Raw genomic sequence first — 19489 nt, forward strand, 5'->3', positions numbered from 1 at the left:
TACTAGGCTGCAAATATATTTTTTCTAATGTAAAGCTGGGCACTTAAACATGGAGTCTATGGATGAACTCACCTAAATGTCACACCCAACTGGAGGTCTGAGCACTCTTTAGGAAAATTAAGTAGATATTATCTTCCTTCCATTGATCATTTTTTTTTCTTTTTGAGTAGGCTTATATGACTGGCCTGAAAAAATATGTATCCACTTTTATGTATTCCAAACTCAGGTGTGCCAGAGCGACTAGCGGTGTGTCACCCGGTCCACCCTTAGATGATGCCACCGTCATTGTTCATTTGTATGCCTTCCAGTGAAGATCTGGGATTTTGCAACACATCAGGTTTGTTTGACTCTGATGTAATCTTTAGCAAGGAATTGCATTAGGTGAAAACTTCTCTTTGGGAGTGTCTAAAAACAATAAAGAAGCTTAGAAAAGTGAATTAGAAACATGTCCATGTCATGTACTCAAAGAAATGTTTGTCATAGTCACTGTCAGCCAAAACTCAAAGTACTAGCAGCTGCACATTATGCCTACTTAACATTAATCGTTACATTTAATGATAGAGACAGGCTTTTAAAGTTAGGTTTAGGGCAAGGTTGTGCTGCTAGCTTATCTCCTCTACTAGCTAGCTTAAAATGATGTTTCAAGACCTTTATTAATTTGGTATGCAATGTCAAAGTCTGGTGTGGGCAAAGTCAAAGACAGTTGTGGTTTCAGAAAGTCTTAGAACTCTCAAACTCTATATGCTTTATATTGTGTATATCTTATATAGGAGAGGGTAGACAGAGTTGATGGAGGACCTTGGATTTGGTAGTGAGGATAGGCTTTAATCGTTGCAATGGTAGTACATGGTTGTATATAAATCCCAACAGGTCTAGAATGCTCTTGCCTTTTTCGCCTTCAAAAATATAGGTAAAATTTTCCAACATGTGATATCATCTTCTACCAGTTTTAGTAGACAAATGTGTTTCAACTGTACCAAGTCTGAGAGACTGGCAGAAAAATGTATACCTAAATATCTAATGTTACCCGACTGTAGTGAAGCGAAGTGAAGGTGTTCTAAAAATTACAATTTAGAGGCAGAGACCATGAGTCTGCTTGCTAAAACTGACAGACAGGATGGGGTATAAAAATAAATAAATAAAAATAAATAAAAATAACAATAAAACTGAAGAAAAAGACACTCTCGCTTATCTCTGAAACATCAATTAAGGATCAACCATCCATTCATTAATGTCAAATAGGTTATGTGTATGGTAGATCTGCAGTTGAAAATTTATGAGCAAATTCTCATCCTGGGTCAAAATTGACCTGGACCATATACAGGCATCAAATATGAACACTATGTAAGGGTTAAAGGACATGGTGTTGTTTTCATGTAAACAATTCTGCAATCATACAATGATGTCACAAGAAGTTAACATGAACATTTTTCTATGTCTTAAAGCCAATCAAGATAATAATCATCACATCATTTGTCAGTGTTGTTATTATTAATCTGCTGAGCAACATGAAAAGTTTCATTTCATATAAAATGCAAATGCCAACCTGAGAGTGAAGTCAGGAGTGTGTCAAGTTAGTAGATTCGTTTTTTGCATACTATAGAGATCTGTACCAAATCTCCAAGGAAACCATTAAAAAATTGGAAATCAGTGAATAAACACCCCAAATGTAAACTCCTGAAGGGAAAGTTCTGGGAGCCTCTTGAAAAATTTCATCGACTGATCATCTCAAGAACTACTTCAGCATGGCAAAAAAGTTTCTGCTTTCCCTGTAATGCTATGCTAAATGCCTTTCACTGGTAAAGTACCTTTAAAGCTTAACAGTCCAAAGTGCTTTAGAGTGTGTTTCTCATTCAACCTTTTACGCCCACACACTGTCACAAAGCAGTAATGGCTGCAGAGCTTTCAGGGGGTCCACCATCTTACCCAAGGTCATCTTGGGATGTGGAGGGGACTAAATTACCAGCGCTTTGTTTACTGGACCCTGTAGCATCTGAGCCACAGTCAGTAACATTTTGCAGACTATGTATAGTGAAGTCTTCTCTGTTTATTGATTTCTTGTATCCAATGGTATCGGGAAGAATATTGTTACATGACTTTCATTGGGGTTTTACGCTTCATTAATTGCTCTCTTAATAGGATTAGGCTTTATTCAGCATTCATTTACCTATCAATCAGTGAAAACCTACTCAACCAGTCAGTGCAGACACTAGTCATGTCTGATGCATAAAGGTGAGTGGGCATCCACTCCCTTCCAGCTCACATATTCCTAGAACCAGGCATCCCACATGTGCCATCAGGTAGGTCAAAGGTTTTCAGATCCTGCCACTTTGCTGAAGGATGGGCTTTAGTCATGTGTCAATTTCAAAATGTCATCTTTTTTATTGTGCATTCATCTTTATATAAAGAATTCTTTACTTTACTGGAACAGCTAATCACGTTAAATATAACGAGGTACAGAGTTTATAACTATAACTGTCCAAAACAAACAAAAAGTCCAGAAACATTCATCCAGTTTTCTCCTCTTATTCAATTCATGGTCACGAGGGTGCCAGCTGCCATAGCGCGAGAGGCCTGTTGCAGGGTTAACAACACAGAGAACCATTCAGACTTGTCACCAATTAACCTAACCCCACTAACTGCATGTCATTGGACTGGAGAACACAAGGAGAACATGTGAACTCCACCCTGCAGATTTGAACCCAGGACCTTCTTGCTGTGAGGCAAAAGTGCTAACAACATTATTATTATATTTGTATTATTAACATATAAATATTTAATTATTCATTTTTCACATGTTAAAAAACAATGACTATTTTAACATAGATAGGATGAAATATCCTGAAGAGAACAAAACTAGCCCAGTTTCTCAAGCTGTCATGTTTTCCAATAGTGAGAAAATATTTAAGTGGATGCTTGATTTCACCTTCTCTGACGTTGGCTTCTGGTAAAACATCTGACATGATTGATGCAAGCATAGCAGGGAGGTGTGTCCTCACCGTCTTACCAAGGATTAACCTGTTTTGTGCGAAAGTGGGAGAGGCACAGGAGAAAATGTGTTACCAAATAATATCTTTGAAACAAGAGACAGTGTCAGTTATTGCAGAACTAATCCGATATAGTTTATAGCAAGAGTGACAAGAAAAATGTCTTTTTTCCCATGATATTTAAAAATCTGCTTGTGCCATGCCTAAATAATTTCTGTTGTTGCTTCAGCGTCTGGAGAAATATCTGGCCCGACTGCTCCATGTGCAACAGAAAGGCGTGTCCCCTCAGTCTTAGCCAAGTATTTAAAGCAGCTCCGAAGTTGGAGCTTGTTTAAGAAAGAGAAAGGCACATCGAAGATAAGATTTCTCCCTCCAGATTGCATTTCTTTCACATTTCTTCTCAAACTAAACTGAGTGAGTTTGAACTCTGTACTTGCTATATAGCTCAGACAGATTTACATTTTGTGTTCCTAACAATGTTTACTGTATTTAGCTCACATTCATTCAGTTGTTCTTCTAAACATTAGTTTTTTCAACCAAGTAATTCATTTATAGGGAAAAGGAGTATGGCTCTAACACAGTTATGTATTGCTACCTCAGTTGTCATGTCTGGATTGTGTATTAATGAAATAATAATGAAAAGGTTCATTGACATTTCTATTTCTTGCGAGATTAGCTCTTGCTGTCAATCTATTTTTTATATTAATGTATTTTCCTTCACAGGGATTTTCCTCAAAAAATATCTGCATGCTGTACATATCAGATATGATTCACAGTAGCACCTTAATAGCTGTTAGATTTGCCAAATTACGCATAACAGTTCAATAAATACAGTGATCATTTCCTGTCAGTTTATTTGTAATGCGAAATAGACATCAGAACTTCTCCTTGTGTTGCAAAACAAACGGCCCTGTGGTCAAAGAGGTCATGAGTGCAACTGTGGATGCTTACTGCTCAGCACCCTCCTGAAGGAAATACCCAGCTTTAATGAATAACGCTCGGGTATGTTACATCAACTGCTAAAGTCATGAGGGTAAACTGAGTCTGACATTTGACTATCAGTGTATAAATGCCAGTTTCAGTTGCTCATTGGTTCAGTCATCTAAGATGTGCCCCTGCCAGCCAGAGAAAATGTGCTCTGATTAGTTAGAGTGTAAAACAGCAGCTGAAGAAGTAATGACAATCGCTGTCTCCTTCTCACTGATGGACAGCTTCATGAAAGTTCCCCTTATCTCAAAATTTTACATTTGACAGATTACTTAATACAACATCATCCTGCAAGCAAACTAACCTCAGCTATATCTATCCTGTGTTTCTCCTAAACCTGCAATATTTTTGTCACTCAGCCCAGGGCTGTATGAGGACCTACTGTACAAATCTAATTTATTACGTGTCAAGTGGAGGATGAGAAAACAGCTTAATTTAACATTTTTAGCCATTCTGCTGGCATGGGATTTTCACTAGACTAAATCAACAAACAATAGAAGTGTGCTGGTCAGCACTGTTACCCCAGTAAGGTTCAAGGTTCAAGCCTATTCCATCTGTGCACGTGCATTCTTTCTTATGGTAAGTTCATGGTAATATTCAGTTAAGTGGTGATTCTAAACTGGACAGAGGGTATGCAGGTGAGGTTGAATGAGTTTGCCTGGGCTACTGCCCTCTGACCAGATAAACATCCAAATGGATTTATTTCCAAAAAACAAGTTAAGCATATGTTATATGTTGTTGTGCCGCTGTGTGATTAACTAAATTTTACAGAACAATAGTCTAGTTCATCACAAAAATCTGGATATCAAGTTCATAAAAGGTTTCTGGGGCTCTTTATCAAAGGCGTCTTTGTTATTATCCTTAAATTTCTAGTTTTGAGAATATGTGTTGTTTTCTAAAAGAAGGGAAAGTATAGACAATGAGGACATTCATCCATTCACCCATCCATTCTCTTCTGCTTATCCTCACCAGGGTCGCGGGCAGGCTGTAATCTATCCCAGCTATTATAGAGCGAGTATATCGAGAGTAATTAGTAAGTGCTGTCATCTAGAATATAGATTTTGTCTGGTCCATTGTACCCACTGTGGGCCAATCTCGATGGATAACTTTTATCTTATTCGATTCTTTTGTTTTTTAACAAATATATACAAAGCTATTGACATTTTTAAATCACTTTATAACTTTGTAAATGTGTCGATATTGATATTTTTTTACTAGAAATGATGACTTGAATGGATGACCCATCTTGAATTAACTTATAACAATTTAAAATTTTTAAAAAAGAAGTAGCGTTTTAGCAGACCTTTCAGCACATGCTGTTAAAATGTTCTGTAGGGAAAAAGATCTCTAAACAAGAATGAAAACAGTTATGTTTTTATATGTTCGTACTGTATTTAGTTAGAAAATTAGTTCAACACCTGAAGCTTTACATTTTTTGTGTCAAATTAAACTCTTTAAACAGAGAAAATATCAGTAGAATACAAGTCTGTTAAAACTGTAATGGCACAACATTGTAGGCATTCTGGTTACTTCTCTTGAAGCTTGATTGAACAAACTGATTTGCTGTATTGACTGTAGAAAAAAGGGGAAAAAACCCGCTGTATCTTTAATAAATGTAGCTGAGTGGAATACAATATATATACATACATATATTTTTGATAAGTGTTTTGTTGCTAGGCAATAAATCAGTTTCTGTGTGTGTAGATACATGTGTGTCTTTGTTTCTACATTGTTTTGTTAAGCAGCTTTTAGTTGGCTGTCTACCAGCAGTAAATATGACGCCCAGTTCCTACCTGGGTGGAGGTGTTTCGTCACCAATGCTGAGCCTGCTTGCAATTTATTTTACCCCACTTCAGATTCTTAGCATATGAATAAGAACCGAACTCATTGTCAGTCTTATTACTGCTTCATCTAAACCTGTTCGGTGAAAATGAAACAGTCGCTGATGTCGAGGAATGTAAAGTGTGGGTGTGAAAGGCTTTTAGAAGGTTTATAGTATTTCTTTGTAGGAAGAAAAATGTGCAAGACAAATCAGAGTGAAGTGAGCAAAGCACAGAGAGAAGAGAGGGAGAGAAATGGTTGTGATGATTGTAGTTCACCTGAGAAATGTACCCTATCTGTAATCTTTCTCCTAAGAGGTGACAAATGATTGTGTTCTTTGAAATTTGCAATGACAAAATTCTTTGTCATTGCACAGCTGTGGATAAGAACATGTGCTCAGCTCCCCAGAGGACCACCCAAATGCTTTCACAGACTCATAAATCAGCTTCAGAGGATCAGCTACAGAAGTCTCCTGAGGATAGCCTACTGCAGAGTCAAAACAGCCCTCCTGATTCTTGCCGGGGGGGAATCATTCTTTATGCATACAGAACTAAGTTGAACAAGGTAGTTTAAAGATTTAGAGACACACTAGGCTGTATAATATTATCAAAACACTCTTTTGAGTTTCTACTTGAAAACAAATCAATGATTCATAAATGAAGAACAAACATTCCTCAGACTTTTTGGTTCATAATGACGCGATAGCATCGTTAGTGCCTACAAATTTGTGGATGTGATTAAAAGCTCCCATTCCACCACATTTTAAAGGTGTCAAAAAGTTCAGAAAGAGGTGATCGTGGTCAGCAATATGCTCAGGTAGACTCTGGTATTTAAAACAATGCTCAGTCAGTATTAAGGGGCCCTGAAGTGTGTCAAGAAAATATCCCGCACACTATGACATTATTACCAGCAGCATGAATTGTTGTTTCAAGGCAAGATGGTTATCACATTGTTTACACCAAATGTTGCAGCAGAAATCCAGACATGTTTCTCCAGTTAATGGATATTCTTATGGATACTGGTAATGGATAATGAATATTCTCTATTCAAAAGCAGCCATTCAGTCGTTCAAATGGTTAGCTAAAAAAATAAATGGTTGAAAGATTATTGGTAAGGAGTCAAGAAACACTGAAATCACTGATTATAACCAATAATAAATAGAAAGGTTTGCAGTTTAATATGAATAATATGTAATATTTATAATACTTTCTTGAGCTTAGCATACTTCTACATTTGAATGTATTTTCAATCTGATTTTTCTTCTTTCCTTTTTCCCCCCAGATGTTGCACTCTGGGAAATAACATGTTAGGATAGAGTTTCACTGCAAGATTATGTTCCGGTTTTTTGATATTTATTTCAAAGGACTTAAATCAGCAATTTCTCACGTTGAATCAAAGACATGATGCATAGAAGCCATCAGTAATGAGCCTGTGAGCTTAGATCATAAGATACTGAAGCTTAGATGGATTAAAAATACTGCTGAACTTAGCTGATGAAAAGACCCTTCTTGTCTTTGTTCACAGTAACTGGACAATGGATTACCTTTAAGATCACTTACTGTGGTACCTTAATCATTTATGACCATTTTATGAACAGTTGTGAAAAGAAATATATGCATAGGAATATTTGTAAAAGCTGGGATGTTAACTATTATTAATACCAAAGTCATCGATTATCTAATTTTCCTCGGTTTTTGTTCTTTATAATTTTTTTTCTCCAGAATGCCTGCAGAGAGGCGGTCAATAAGAGGCAGATCTGCAGTAGGTCGCTTTCCATCTGTCACTCTTGGATTTGGGGAGGACACAGAGGAAGAAAAAGAAGAGCCAAAGGAAAACAATGTTAAAAAAAGAAATGCATGCCAGGAGTGGCTGCGTAAGGTCTGCCCATGCTGCTGTCCCAAGCATGATGATGTCACAGACACTGAGGTCACAGGGGTTGATGAGCCCAGTAAGGAGGACGGGGGAAACGGCGAGAAACCTGTGCCTGGTGACAAAGAGCTTGACGGTGATTACAGAATCCTTATATCCACTGTTTACCAAAAAAATGAAATGCCAACAATATGAAATACTTCAACATGTCCTATGTTTTTTCATTCTTTTCTTCAGAAGTCCTTCTCAAAGTGAAGTCAATAGACCTCCTGAAAAGCAAATCAGGGGCAAATCGCACAGAGCATCACACTCATCTCTACCAAAGTGATAATTTAATCATCCGCAGGGGGCAGAGTTTCGAGATGTGGATAACCTTATCTCGACCTTTCAACCCCACCTCCGATGAGCTTCATCTCGACCTTAAAACAGGTTTGTGAGAAGTGAATGGAGACTTTTATAAAAGTAACACATGTTATAGTGTTGTTTTGTTTTGGGGGGCAACAGAAAATTTCAAATTTGACTGAATTTCATCCAAAATTAGCCTGAAATATTTAGAGCCAGAGTGTGAAACTGGATGGGAAGGATCCAAACTGGTCACAGCATACTCACATGTTTTCCTGAAATCTTGTGCAGCACATGATACAGTGCATATAGTGGGGAGCCTGTTCTAATATAGTCTTCTGTGAATAGGAATGAATGGAGCTAAATTGCTATTTTTTTACATGCACTTTCAGACAAAGCAGCCCCATTTTTGATTGTTTGTAATTACAGTATTGATTACATTCCTGAACTGAAATGAAACTCAATGAAATGCAGTGAAATTTTGTTTTTCTTATTCTCCTGGTCAGTGAAGTATTTCTTTTCTGCAGTAGTTAGGCAGCAAGATGCATCCATAAACCAGATGATATTACTTCTCAAATAATCACAGTAAAATAGGAGATCACTATCAGCAACAGCTTCCTGTGTTATCTGAAGTCAAGACACGATATATAAATACAAAAATCCACTGGACAGCTTTGTAAAGTTAAGTTAGGCCCAGAAACCACAATAGTTGTTTGTTCCTTTTAAAATTACAGGCTCCCAATTTGTTCTCACAGCTGAAATTGGGCATTTTAACATTGGAATGCATACGTGCTGACTCGCTTTTAGAGCCAATTTCAATAAGTCGCTGGGGATTGCATCAAAGTTTTTGGACTACAGGTCTTATAGGGCCCATTCATTCATTATAAATGACTCTCCTGAGAGTAGAAGCTCTCTAATTTACAAAAAAAGGACATTTTTTCTTTTATGCTCAAATCTTGTACTGTGTTTTTTTGCTGATTGTGTGTTGAGGCTGCATAGATGTGTGAAATAGATACTTATAGATATATGGGGAGGCTGTGGATGAGGGAAGGGGATTTTTTAGTTCAGATTGCTATGGTAACAGTTCGGGTTGCTATGGTCCTGGGAGTGTTTTACAGATGCAGTCTTCAGTCCTGCTGATACTAGAGATCCCTTCTACTGACAATTCACTATCACTGCTGCCACTGCCAGCTGCATGAGCCTCCGATGCCACCTGTTTACCCACTGTGCATGCCTGTCTCTGCACACTGCCTGTGAGAATTGAATGCTATCAGACAGGGAAAACCAGTATAGATCTTACAATTACAGCTGTGTGTGATAGCAAGTTAGGGACACTTAAGTAGAATAATTACAGTGCTGCTGCTACAGAAAAGGTGGGCATCTCTTCTAGCAATGAAAATATGAAACCCTGGTCAGTTTTTTTTGCTTTTGTTTTTTAATGCACTGTTTAATGAAAGGTTTTCATTTGGTAAAGTGACAGAATAATAATATATACATTTTAAATTCTAGATTTGGCATTTAGAGAAACAAAAAAATATTTCTAACCTGTTTTATCCATAATTTGCGACAAAAACAAGGGCGACATTCAACGTGAACACTAATTTAAAAAGCCATCTGTAATACCAGCAATAAGCAGGAGAACAAAAGCAGCAGATGATGCCAGTTTTTATGCTTTTGAAAACCACGCCACCCCTCTCCAGAACGGCACTGCATTACGAACTAAATTGCTTAACAGGAATGTCTCCTTTTTTTATTTCCGTAACTCACTGTTTTCAGGCATGCTTACAGTACCCTATATTCAGTCTAAAGACTGTATTCTGAGACACATCAGACACACAGCACAAAAGCTAATCACAGCACAGCCTAAAACGACACACTGTTTTAAATAGTCTGGATTTTTTAGGTGAAAGAGAGTGACAGTTGAATGCTCTGACTTTTTGGTTCGGAAGCCCTGCAAAAAATTTTAAGGAGGTAATTTTCGTCACACCTGACAAAATGAAAGTGTCAGGCACAGTGAACTGCATGTTGACAGGTTTTTTTTCCTCCGTTTTTTCCCCCTGTAAGGCAGAGAAAAGGCCTGGCAGTAACCTCTATAAAACAAAAGGGTTAATACTCCCTGGAACTGTCAGATCTCAATATTTTTAGGAATAGTTGTCTTTAGAATCTTTAACCAGCAGCTGTTTACTGTTGCTTTGCAGAAATGCAGGCCGCGCGCAGCAGGAAACCATAAACTGAAGATACAAAACAAAAGTGTAAGAATGTCAAGTTGTGGCAGTTACTCATCAATTAGGAGTAAACTCTTCAACAATAATCATCAGACTTTTTTGTTTTTTGCTCATTTGTACCCAGAAGTGTCTGAAAATTTCATGGCCATCTGCTAATTACAGTTCTTCTTGTGCACTGGTATAATTTATGTCCCAATTACTGAGCAATAGCCACCGAAAACAGAAGGCTTCATCAACTGGTCTCCTTGAATATCTACAGCACTTATCATGCATATTTATCTGTTAGATTTAACAAGCTTGTCGAATTATAAAGGAGTCTTGCTCATTTCCAAGGATATTTTTTCATTCTTGGACTCAACTACAGAGGCCTTAGTAACTCTTTCTTGATTCTTGTTTTAAAATATCCTAATTTATCTTATCATGAGTTATGTTGAACCCCAACATTTCATCCACTGTTTGGGAAAAAACAAAAACAAAAAAGCTGTATTAACTTTTCTCCTTTTACAGTTAACATTCCTTTAAGTCAATTTTCCTCTGATTGGCAGCCTCATGAAAACAGACGGTTTAGACAGCAGGTGGGAGGGGCTTATGTGTTCACACTCAGAGCTGTGTGCCTGAGACAATTATGTTTCTCTCCCTCTGTTTCTCTCTTGCTCTCTTTTTTTAAATAAAAGAAAATCATAAAATCTTCCCTGAACCAGAGTTAGAGTGTAGAGTAGCTGGCACTGGGTTATGGTCGCTCAGTGGTTGTCTAAAGGTGTAGTCTTTGTTCATGTTAATGAACTTGCTATCTTTATCACTCGTGGCGAGTGGTGCACAGCTGCTGCTTTCCCATCAGCCAGTAAGTCATTATGCTGTCCTGGCATCTCCTGTCTATTTTTTCCTCCCTCTTGGTCACTATAATGCAGAGGCAACTACGTTTTTCCTAACAATGGCCGTTTCATTCATTTTCCTCATGTCTTTGCGAGCCGCTTTCGATTCCTTTTGTCACACACAATCAGTGGCTTGTCTGTCCATGACTGAATCAGATAAACATCTCAGGGTGAAACTGGAGAAAAGCAAATCAGTTCTGTTAAGGCATTTGAAAACACAGTCAAGACAAGGTCACACCCACTGAGGGTAGAGAGTGATAGCCATGGAAAGCTGTTATTTTCCACAATCACTTTAGAAGGAGAGCTCCTTAATGTGGCAACAAATTGAACATTTCAGCCGTTTGCACTGTGGGAAATTGTGAGTTTATATATTACAGAAAACACTGTTGTGTTTGTTGTCTTTGAAGATCAGGCTTTCTTTTGATAATGATGAAGCCATACAGTAACTTCAAACGTCAAGATAGTGAAGCTGAAAACATGGAGACTTTTATAGTACAGCTGCACTAAGATCAAATGCTGTCACACAAGGCTTGCGTGTGTGTGTGTGTGTGTGTGTGTGTGTGTGTGTGTGTGTGTGTGTGTGTGTGTGTGTGTGTGTGTGTGTGTGTGTGTGTGTGTGGGTGTGTGTGTGTAGACAGCTTGTCAGGACAGAGCTTTCTGTGTTCCTTCTTTTTAGTTTCTGTTGTTCAAACATACTCTTTAAGCTGGGAATGCAGGTGTGGTTTTAATTGAGGGAAGTGATTCTTAAAAAAACCAACATAAGAAAAAGCGCAGTAACTGTTTGGGCATGTTATGAATAACAGCCAGTAACACTTTTTTTCTTTTCTTTTTCACCTACTAAGGTCCACTGGCAGTAGTGGCAAAGGGAACTCATGTAATCATCCCACTGGTGGCGAAGCTGGAGGGTGATCGCTGGGAGGCTACTGTTGTGAAACAGGAGGACAAAAAGATAAAACTGTTGGTGAATTCTCCACCCACAGCTGTCATTGGCCGATATCAACTCACAGTGGAAACAAATAATCAAAATGGCTCAGCCAGTTCCACACATGACCCTGCCAATGACATCTACATATTATTTAACCCCTGGTGTCAAGGTAAATATGAACATACTGCCACCAACCCTACTTTATACCTGTGTGGGTTGTGGTGATGGTAACATGCAGTTTCATTTCTAGGGTGGGCCACGTCAGGCTATTGTGTAGGTTATCGTGTAAATTTAATACAGAACTTGAATGGCATTATTAGAGTTTTTTGAAACAATAAATTAGGCTTTTGTGTTTTGTCCTCTGGCATAGTGTTAAATAAGAAAATCAAATTCTCATATTGAGAATGGCAAAAGTTGGGTTAAATCACCTAGTATATCATATTTGATACATACAGTTTTTTTGGGACCTCAAAAGCATCAGTGTGAAGAAGTTACACAACAAATTTTGAAGAAATTAAGAAAAAAATGCCAGATGTACCAAATACAATACAAAATAAAAAATCATATATGGAAATTAAAATGTATTTTTTAAACAAATTTGGTTTTTGTTCAGGCTTTAAAGGGTTAATTTTTGTTTGCAGTATTGTTGTTCGTGGTAGCCTGGTCACTTATGTTCACTTATGGTGCTACTATCTTTTGTACAAAATAGCAGTATCTTCCCACAGATATCACTAAATATAACATGCTCAGGTTAAGGAGATGCTGGCAAGAGTATTTTTCTTGCCAGCATCTCCCTCCTTCTGTTCAGCTTCATCTTCTTATGTTGTAGTGAGTGTATCTTTTCAAAAATACCACACTATTTCTTTGAACAATGCCCTATACAAAGCAGTGACAGTCCTTAAAATGACAACTTCTGAACAACTCAAAAGTCCCATACAAATATTACAAGCGTCACCAGACTACAACAGACGTATGCCATCATTTCCAAATATATGCGTAGGAGGTGCGCTTATACAACAGGCACAGTATGGATATACCCTTGTCATCAATTCAAAATAAATCCCCACAGACAGCCTTCAAGAATGACTCAGACAGTTTAATAAGAGACATTTTAGGGTGGTAAAAATACCATGAAACTGTGATAGAAAAGAATTCAAATTTGGAAGATAAAGGTAGAGTCTATGCTTCAGAGTGACCTTATGTTATTTCCATTTAAAATTGTGTCCTATTTTCTGTCAGATGACATTGTGTACATGGATTCTGAAGATGAAAGGCAAGAGTACATCCTAAATGACACTGGACGAATCTACTATGGCACAAAGGATCAAATTGGAGCAAGGACATGGAACTACGGACAGGTGAGGGAGCTCTGAATGTTAATGTTTACTGAACAAGCTTAGCAGTCGAAACTGACATGGTCTCCTCGTGTTTTCCTTTCATTTGATATCAGTTTAATGACGGGATTCTGGCTGTCTGCCTCTTTGTCATGGAAAAGAGTGGAACTTCTCCATCTGGTTGGGGCGACCCAATTAATGTGGTGCGAATCATCTCAGCAATGGTGAGACACGATCCTAACTAACTAAGACATCACCGGACATACAATGAATAGTAAAATATGTTAAACCACGCATGCCATAGCATAGTGCCCTCAACAAAGGCACTGGCTGAACGCTGGAGTGGATACCAAGTGGCCAAATGGTGGCTGCACACTTCTGCTTACACCTGCTGTGGATTAAATGCAAAAGACAAATGTCCATATTTGAATTAATAAACAAAACACCTAGCTAACGTAAGGTATTTCAGGTATTGTCCTTGAAGTCAACCATGAAAGCATGAAACACTTTCTTTATTTCTTAGGTAAACTCCCCTGATGACCAAGGTGTTTTGGAGGGAAACTGGTCAGGAGATTATTCAAATGGAACTTCTCCAACAGTGTGGAGTGGAAGTGTAGAAATCCTCAAGGAATACCACAAAAAGAATGGAACACCTGTTAAATATGGCCAGTGCTGGGTCTTTGCTGGTGTAGTCACTACAGGTTAGCGTTTTTTCAGCTTACAATATGTTTATTTGATCCCCATAAGTGACTGATACGATATTAAACCCCAATGTCTCATTGTCTTCCTTTCAGTTTTACGGTGTTTAGGCGTTCCCACCCGAACTGTGACCAACTTCAGCTCAGCACATGACACAGATGTTTCATTGACAACAGATGTGTACCTGGACGAGAACCTGGAGCCTATAGAGTACCTCAATGTAGACTCAATCTGGTACGTTTACCATATGTAACATTTACCTTGACTTACAAAGAAGGAGGTTTAGCGCTGCATGACTCCACTGGCTTAATCTAAAGGTGCTCCTCAGTAGTACAAGCAACCAGTATTTGGACACAACTTAATAAATAAGTGTTATAGCCTAATATTTTAAGTCTGAACATACAAAGATGGCAACATCAGCACATGTGTCTTTATTTATATATTGGTATGTGGTTGATTTACTTTAAAATTGTTACGACAGGTTGTAAAAACTACTTGCAGAGACTTCATAGTACTTGACAGATTTATGGGGAACTAATATTTCCACAGCTGTCCTCACTATAACTTTAGTTTACCAACCATTGCTTTTCTGAAGGAACTTCCATGTGTGGAATGACTGCTGGATGGCTCGTGAGGACTTACCTCCTGGCAACGGAGGATGGCAGGCTGTCGACGCCACGCCTCAAGAGACCAGCCAGGGCACCTATTGCTGTGGCCCTGCTTCTCTCGCCGCTGTGCGCTATGGTCAGGTCTTCCTGAAACATGACACTTCTTTTGTGTTTGCTGAGGTTTGTGAAATATTCTTCTTTACTGTGTTTTGGGAAGGTAGAAGACATTTATTATGGTAGATATGAAACATATTTACTGTATACTGATAAGGATTCATGTGGCACCCATTAAATATATGCATGACGGCTTCCTTTGTGGTGGGGACTTTATTTTCTAACCCTATCTGTTTCATCGATATCTTCAGGTGAACAGTGATAAAATATACTGGCAGAAGAATGCAGATGGGACCTTCAGTCAAATATACAGTGAGAAAAAGATTGTGGGCGTCTCCATCAGCACCAAAGCAGTTGGCTCTGATGAACGCAGTGATATCACCCACCTTTACAAACATCCTGAAGGTAGCATGAAACTAAAAAGCCGACACTTACATAATGACTTAAAGGAGATCACAAACACTTATTTAGAAAGGGCTATGACTGAGATATTATTGTTGGATAACTTATTGAATTATCTCAATATTTCTTGTCATTCTCAGGCTCAGATGAGGAACGCATTGCTGTGGAAACAGCATGTAGCTATGGCTCCAAAGCAAAAGCTTATTCATCTCCTACAGCAGAGGATGTCTCTTTAGAAGTTACACTAGATGGTGAAGGTCCTAAAATGGGAAAAGATGCAGAGCTGATGATCACGTTGAAAAACAGCAGTTCACAGCAACGCAGTGTCAGTCTGCACAGCCAGGTGTCAGTCATGTATTACACCGGTGTCCACAAAGCTACAGTCAGAACTGACACGACAGATATAGAAGTACTTCCCAATGAGGGTGAGTGGAGCATTTCATTTTGGGTGACTTTTATTTCATCAGCAGCATCACAAGGCTTATCTCATAAGGAAAATAAATATTTTTTTCTATAACTTACTGAAGTCTGGATCGTAGTCCCTTTTCCCTGCACCACCATCTCTATGGGCAAGGGCAGACACCCTTTTGAAGAAGCCAATTTCCACTGCTTGACTCCATAGTCTTAAACTAATGAAGAGGAGAAGCCTTTAGGCTCATCTCTGTCATTAGCACTGCATCACCACACAGACATGACACCGAAATATCTGACAATCCACGGTCCATTCTTCTCCCACTTGTGAACAAATCCCTAGATTACTTGAACTCCTCCACTCCACAGAGGAACTCAATCATTCCTAACCCACAGTGGGCAATCCAGTCTTTTCCATACATTGTATCCATATATGTTATAAAAGGAATCAATGATGTCTAGGTGTAATCCCGGTGGGTGTAACAACTGAGGGACTGAGGCTGACAAACTGCAGGCAATTCTTGATCTGGTTTTACAGGAACTGAATTACATGTTATAACAGATCTGATAACTCTGGACACATGTAGACTGATGAGGCAAACTTCTGCATAAATGGACCAGTTCTTATGTAGCGCTTTTCTAATCTGAGCACTGAAAGTGTTTTATACAACATGCCTCATTCACCCATTTGCACCCATTAAAAACGCTTTTTTTCTATGCCAATGGAGTACCAGTAAGGATGGTGATATAGGCATATGGTGTAAATTTATCAGATTAACTTGATGGCGCCAGTTTAGCTCAGTTGGATGAGCAGGCAGCTGGCTTGGGTTCGAATCTGACCCGCGGCCCTTTGCCGCTTGTCTCCCCTTCTCTCTTTCCGTCTGCTTTCCTGTCAGTCTTCACTGTGTCTGTCCAATAAAGCCAAAAAATATATATATTAAAAAAAAGATTAACTTGATATAATATTATGAAGCTAAATATGTTTGAAAACATCTGCTGACAATGGTTGCAGGTAAATTATTGTAAAAAATTATAATGTACTGGTGCCTAACATTACAATACCAAGTTCTGTCAAATTTTGGGATGATACAGTTGCCATTGCAATTATTGAGAGGATTAAGGAGGCAGAATACAGGAAACTAGTGAGTGACTTTGAGGGGTAGTGTGGGAGGTACCATCTGCACCTGAATAATTACAAACTAAGAAGATGGTGCTGGATTTCTGGAGAACTCCCCTTTCTCCAACAGCCAGTCATCATAGGGTTGGCTGTCATGTCCCGTAGACCCTTAGATAGTCATGTACTATAAGTATACAATAAACTTGACTACACTCTGAACACTAACTTTATCTACAGGAAGGGGCAGGCCAGGTTGTTGGGCTCTAGTTGGACACTGTGGAGGCAAGGTTAGAGTAGAGATCACTGTCCAGCTTTGAGTCAGTTGTGGACAATACCACCCACCTTCTGCATTCTGCCTTCGAACAGAGGAGGAGTACATTCACCCAATAATTACTGCAATTATTTGATTTGTCCTCTTCTTTTTATAGAAAGAATGATTTCTTTTATTCTCTTTGTGAGCAACCAACCACTATTAATTGAGTCATTAAAAAAAAAGTTCATATATATATATATATAAAAACTTTATTAATCTATATATTAATAAAGTTAGTTAGTTATATATACATCTATATATATATATATATATATATATATATATATATATATATATATATATATATATATATATATATATATATATATATATATATATATATATATATATAGGATAGGATAGGATAGGATTATAGAGCACTAATTATAAAGTGCATCTTCACTATTCTGTTGTTTACAGAAAAGATTCTGGAGTGGACCCTGGAATACAAAGATTACAAGGACAAACTGATGGATCAGGCTGCCCTGATGCTAACGGTATCAGGCAGGGTCAAAGAAACACAGCAGATCCTTGCTACTCAGTTCAGTTTCCGACTCAGAACACCAGACCTCATCATAAAGGTAAGCCACATAGTTAATCAGGTGATTATTACAGGAAAGAAGATTAAGATATAAATCTATATCTATATCTGACGTTATTTTCTTTCTGTTTTCTGTCAAATAGCCACTGGGGAAGGCTGTGGTAGGAGAGAAGATGTCAGTAGAGATTTCATTTACTAATCCACTGCCACAAGTGCTGAAAGCAGTGGTATTCCACGTGGAAGGACTTGGCCTTCTGACTGCTCGAAAGATAAATTATGGGTAAGGAGGAATAATATACTTTATACTATTTTTTTTAAATACCTTGTCTAGCTATCTCTTTTGTGATTGCTACTGTCATTTCCTGTCCTACCCTCAGAGATATTGGCAGCCATGCTTCTGTGTCTCTCACTGAGCAGTTCATCCCCACCCTTTCTGGAACGAGAAAATTACTAGCTTCACTGGACTGTAAGCAGCTCACGCAGGTTCATGGTGTGAGTGACATCACTGTGGAGGAGAAAAGCAACGCCTCTCTATAGTGATTAGAAAATAGAGCCACTTTGAGACTGAATGCTGACAGTTATTTCCTCTATATAGGCACTGATTGTGTCTTTTTTTCTGCTTTTTGCCTTCTATGTGATAAGCCAGTATTTATTTTCACAAAACACAGTGCTGATTTATTTTTGCAGTAGAGTATTGAAATTACTTATAACCACATAACCATAACCATAAAATATTTGATAACATGGTAGCATTTATGGGCTGTTACAGAGAATAGACTGTTTCTACAATATGAAAACCAGTATTAAACTGCATAAAAATTTCTTTACATCTTAATGTGCAAACTCTTGCAACATGCTTCTGCAATATAGTGAACAAAGCAGCATCCATAAAACCTCTTTGGAACATGTTTGCTCTTGCAAAGGTGTCCCTGAGGAACCAGAATAAAGTAAGTAAAGTAAGTAAGTAAAATTTATTTATATAGCACTTTTTAAGACAAAAAGCTGTTACAAAGTGCTTCACATGGGAATGAAGGCATGTCAAACAAACAATATAGCAGTATAGAAGCATATCAAACAAAGCAATAGTACAGTATAAATATAGAATAAAACAACATATTTCACACGAACATTACCCAAATGCCTGTCTAAAGTTTTTATCATGACTTTGTATGACATCTTATGTAAGCATTGTAAATGTCATCATTATGCTCTGACACCCGATCAAGCACTATAGCTAGCACTGACATGTATTGATGTATTGAACTAAACTGACAATTACTCACATTTCCTGATTTTGTATGCTTCTAGACTTGCAAAAAAAAAAAGAAAAAAGTATTGAACATTATTCTAAACCAACCAGTGCAATAGAGACATAATCGACACACCACATAGGCACCTCATGTTTTCTTGGAATATGCAAGAAAGTATGTGGTTACTATGATTAGGAAACAGTCTGGGGACCCACAGTAGATGCTGAAGTTGGACCATCTGCCGACTTTAATGGAAGAGATGTGCTTATGTAAATACTGGCTTAATATTTATGTCTTTGATTCTATTTTCATATATATGAATTATTTATTTTTTATTTTGTTTATTATGTAATGCCAAAAGAACCATTTAAATATCAAATCATGGCTTAAATGCTATTGTATTAATAAAATGCCACTTATTAAAATTATGTCTTATTCTGTGAATTATTGATTTTTAATGTCAGTGTGTGCCCGTTGTTTTGCAGCTGCTGTCAAAAGTTCTCTGTGTCTCTGCTAATGATTTTTTTCGATAGAACAGTTGCCAGTGTTAAACTATTTAGCATATGCTTGAATGTTGTTTGTTGGTGGCAAACAGGCTGGCTGGAGTATTTAAAAAAAATCTACTGGGTTTTCCCCATACAACAGTCTCTAGAGTTTACAGAAAATTATACA

The 19489-nt window shown here is 37.8% G+C and overlaps 1 protein-coding gene across 2 annotated transcripts; it reads left to right on the plus strand.

The window, feature by feature from the left end:
• Window positions 1–72: 72 nt before the first annotated feature.
• Window positions 73–19247, plus strand: LOC116331245 (protein-glutamine gamma-glutamyltransferase K). 2 transcript variants are annotated; one of them, XM_039606453.1, is made up of 15 exons: window positions 73–121; window positions 227–337; window positions 7517–7800; window positions 7902–8093; window positions 11946–12197; window positions 13268–13386; window positions 13479–13586; window positions 13886–14063; window positions 14157–14295; window positions 14657–14849; window positions 15035–15188; window positions 15326–15610; window positions 17447–17607; window positions 17711–17847; window positions 17945–19247. In XM_039606453.1, exons 3-15 carry the CDS (start codon window positions 7518–7520, stop codon window positions 18102–18104), a joined length of 2361 nt encoding a protein of 786 aa, XP_039462387.1. In that variant the 5' UTR covers window positions 73–121; window positions 227–337; window position 7517; the 3' UTR covers window positions 18105–19247. The 2 variants fall into 2 exon arrangements, with proteins under 2 accessions (XP_039462387.1, XP_031609715.1); XM_031753855.2 differs by lacking the exons at window positions 73–121; window positions 227–337 and adding an exon at window positions 3328–3401.
• Window positions 19248–19489: the final 242 nt, after the last annotated feature.

Source organism: Oreochromis aureus, linkage group 23 (genome assembly GCF_013358895.1).
Source record: "Oreochromis aureus strain Israel breed Guangdong linkage group 23, ZZ_aureus, whole genome shotgun sequence".
Lineage (NCBI taxonomy): Eukaryota > Metazoa > Chordata > Actinopteri > Cichliformes > Cichlidae > Oreochromis > Oreochromis aureus.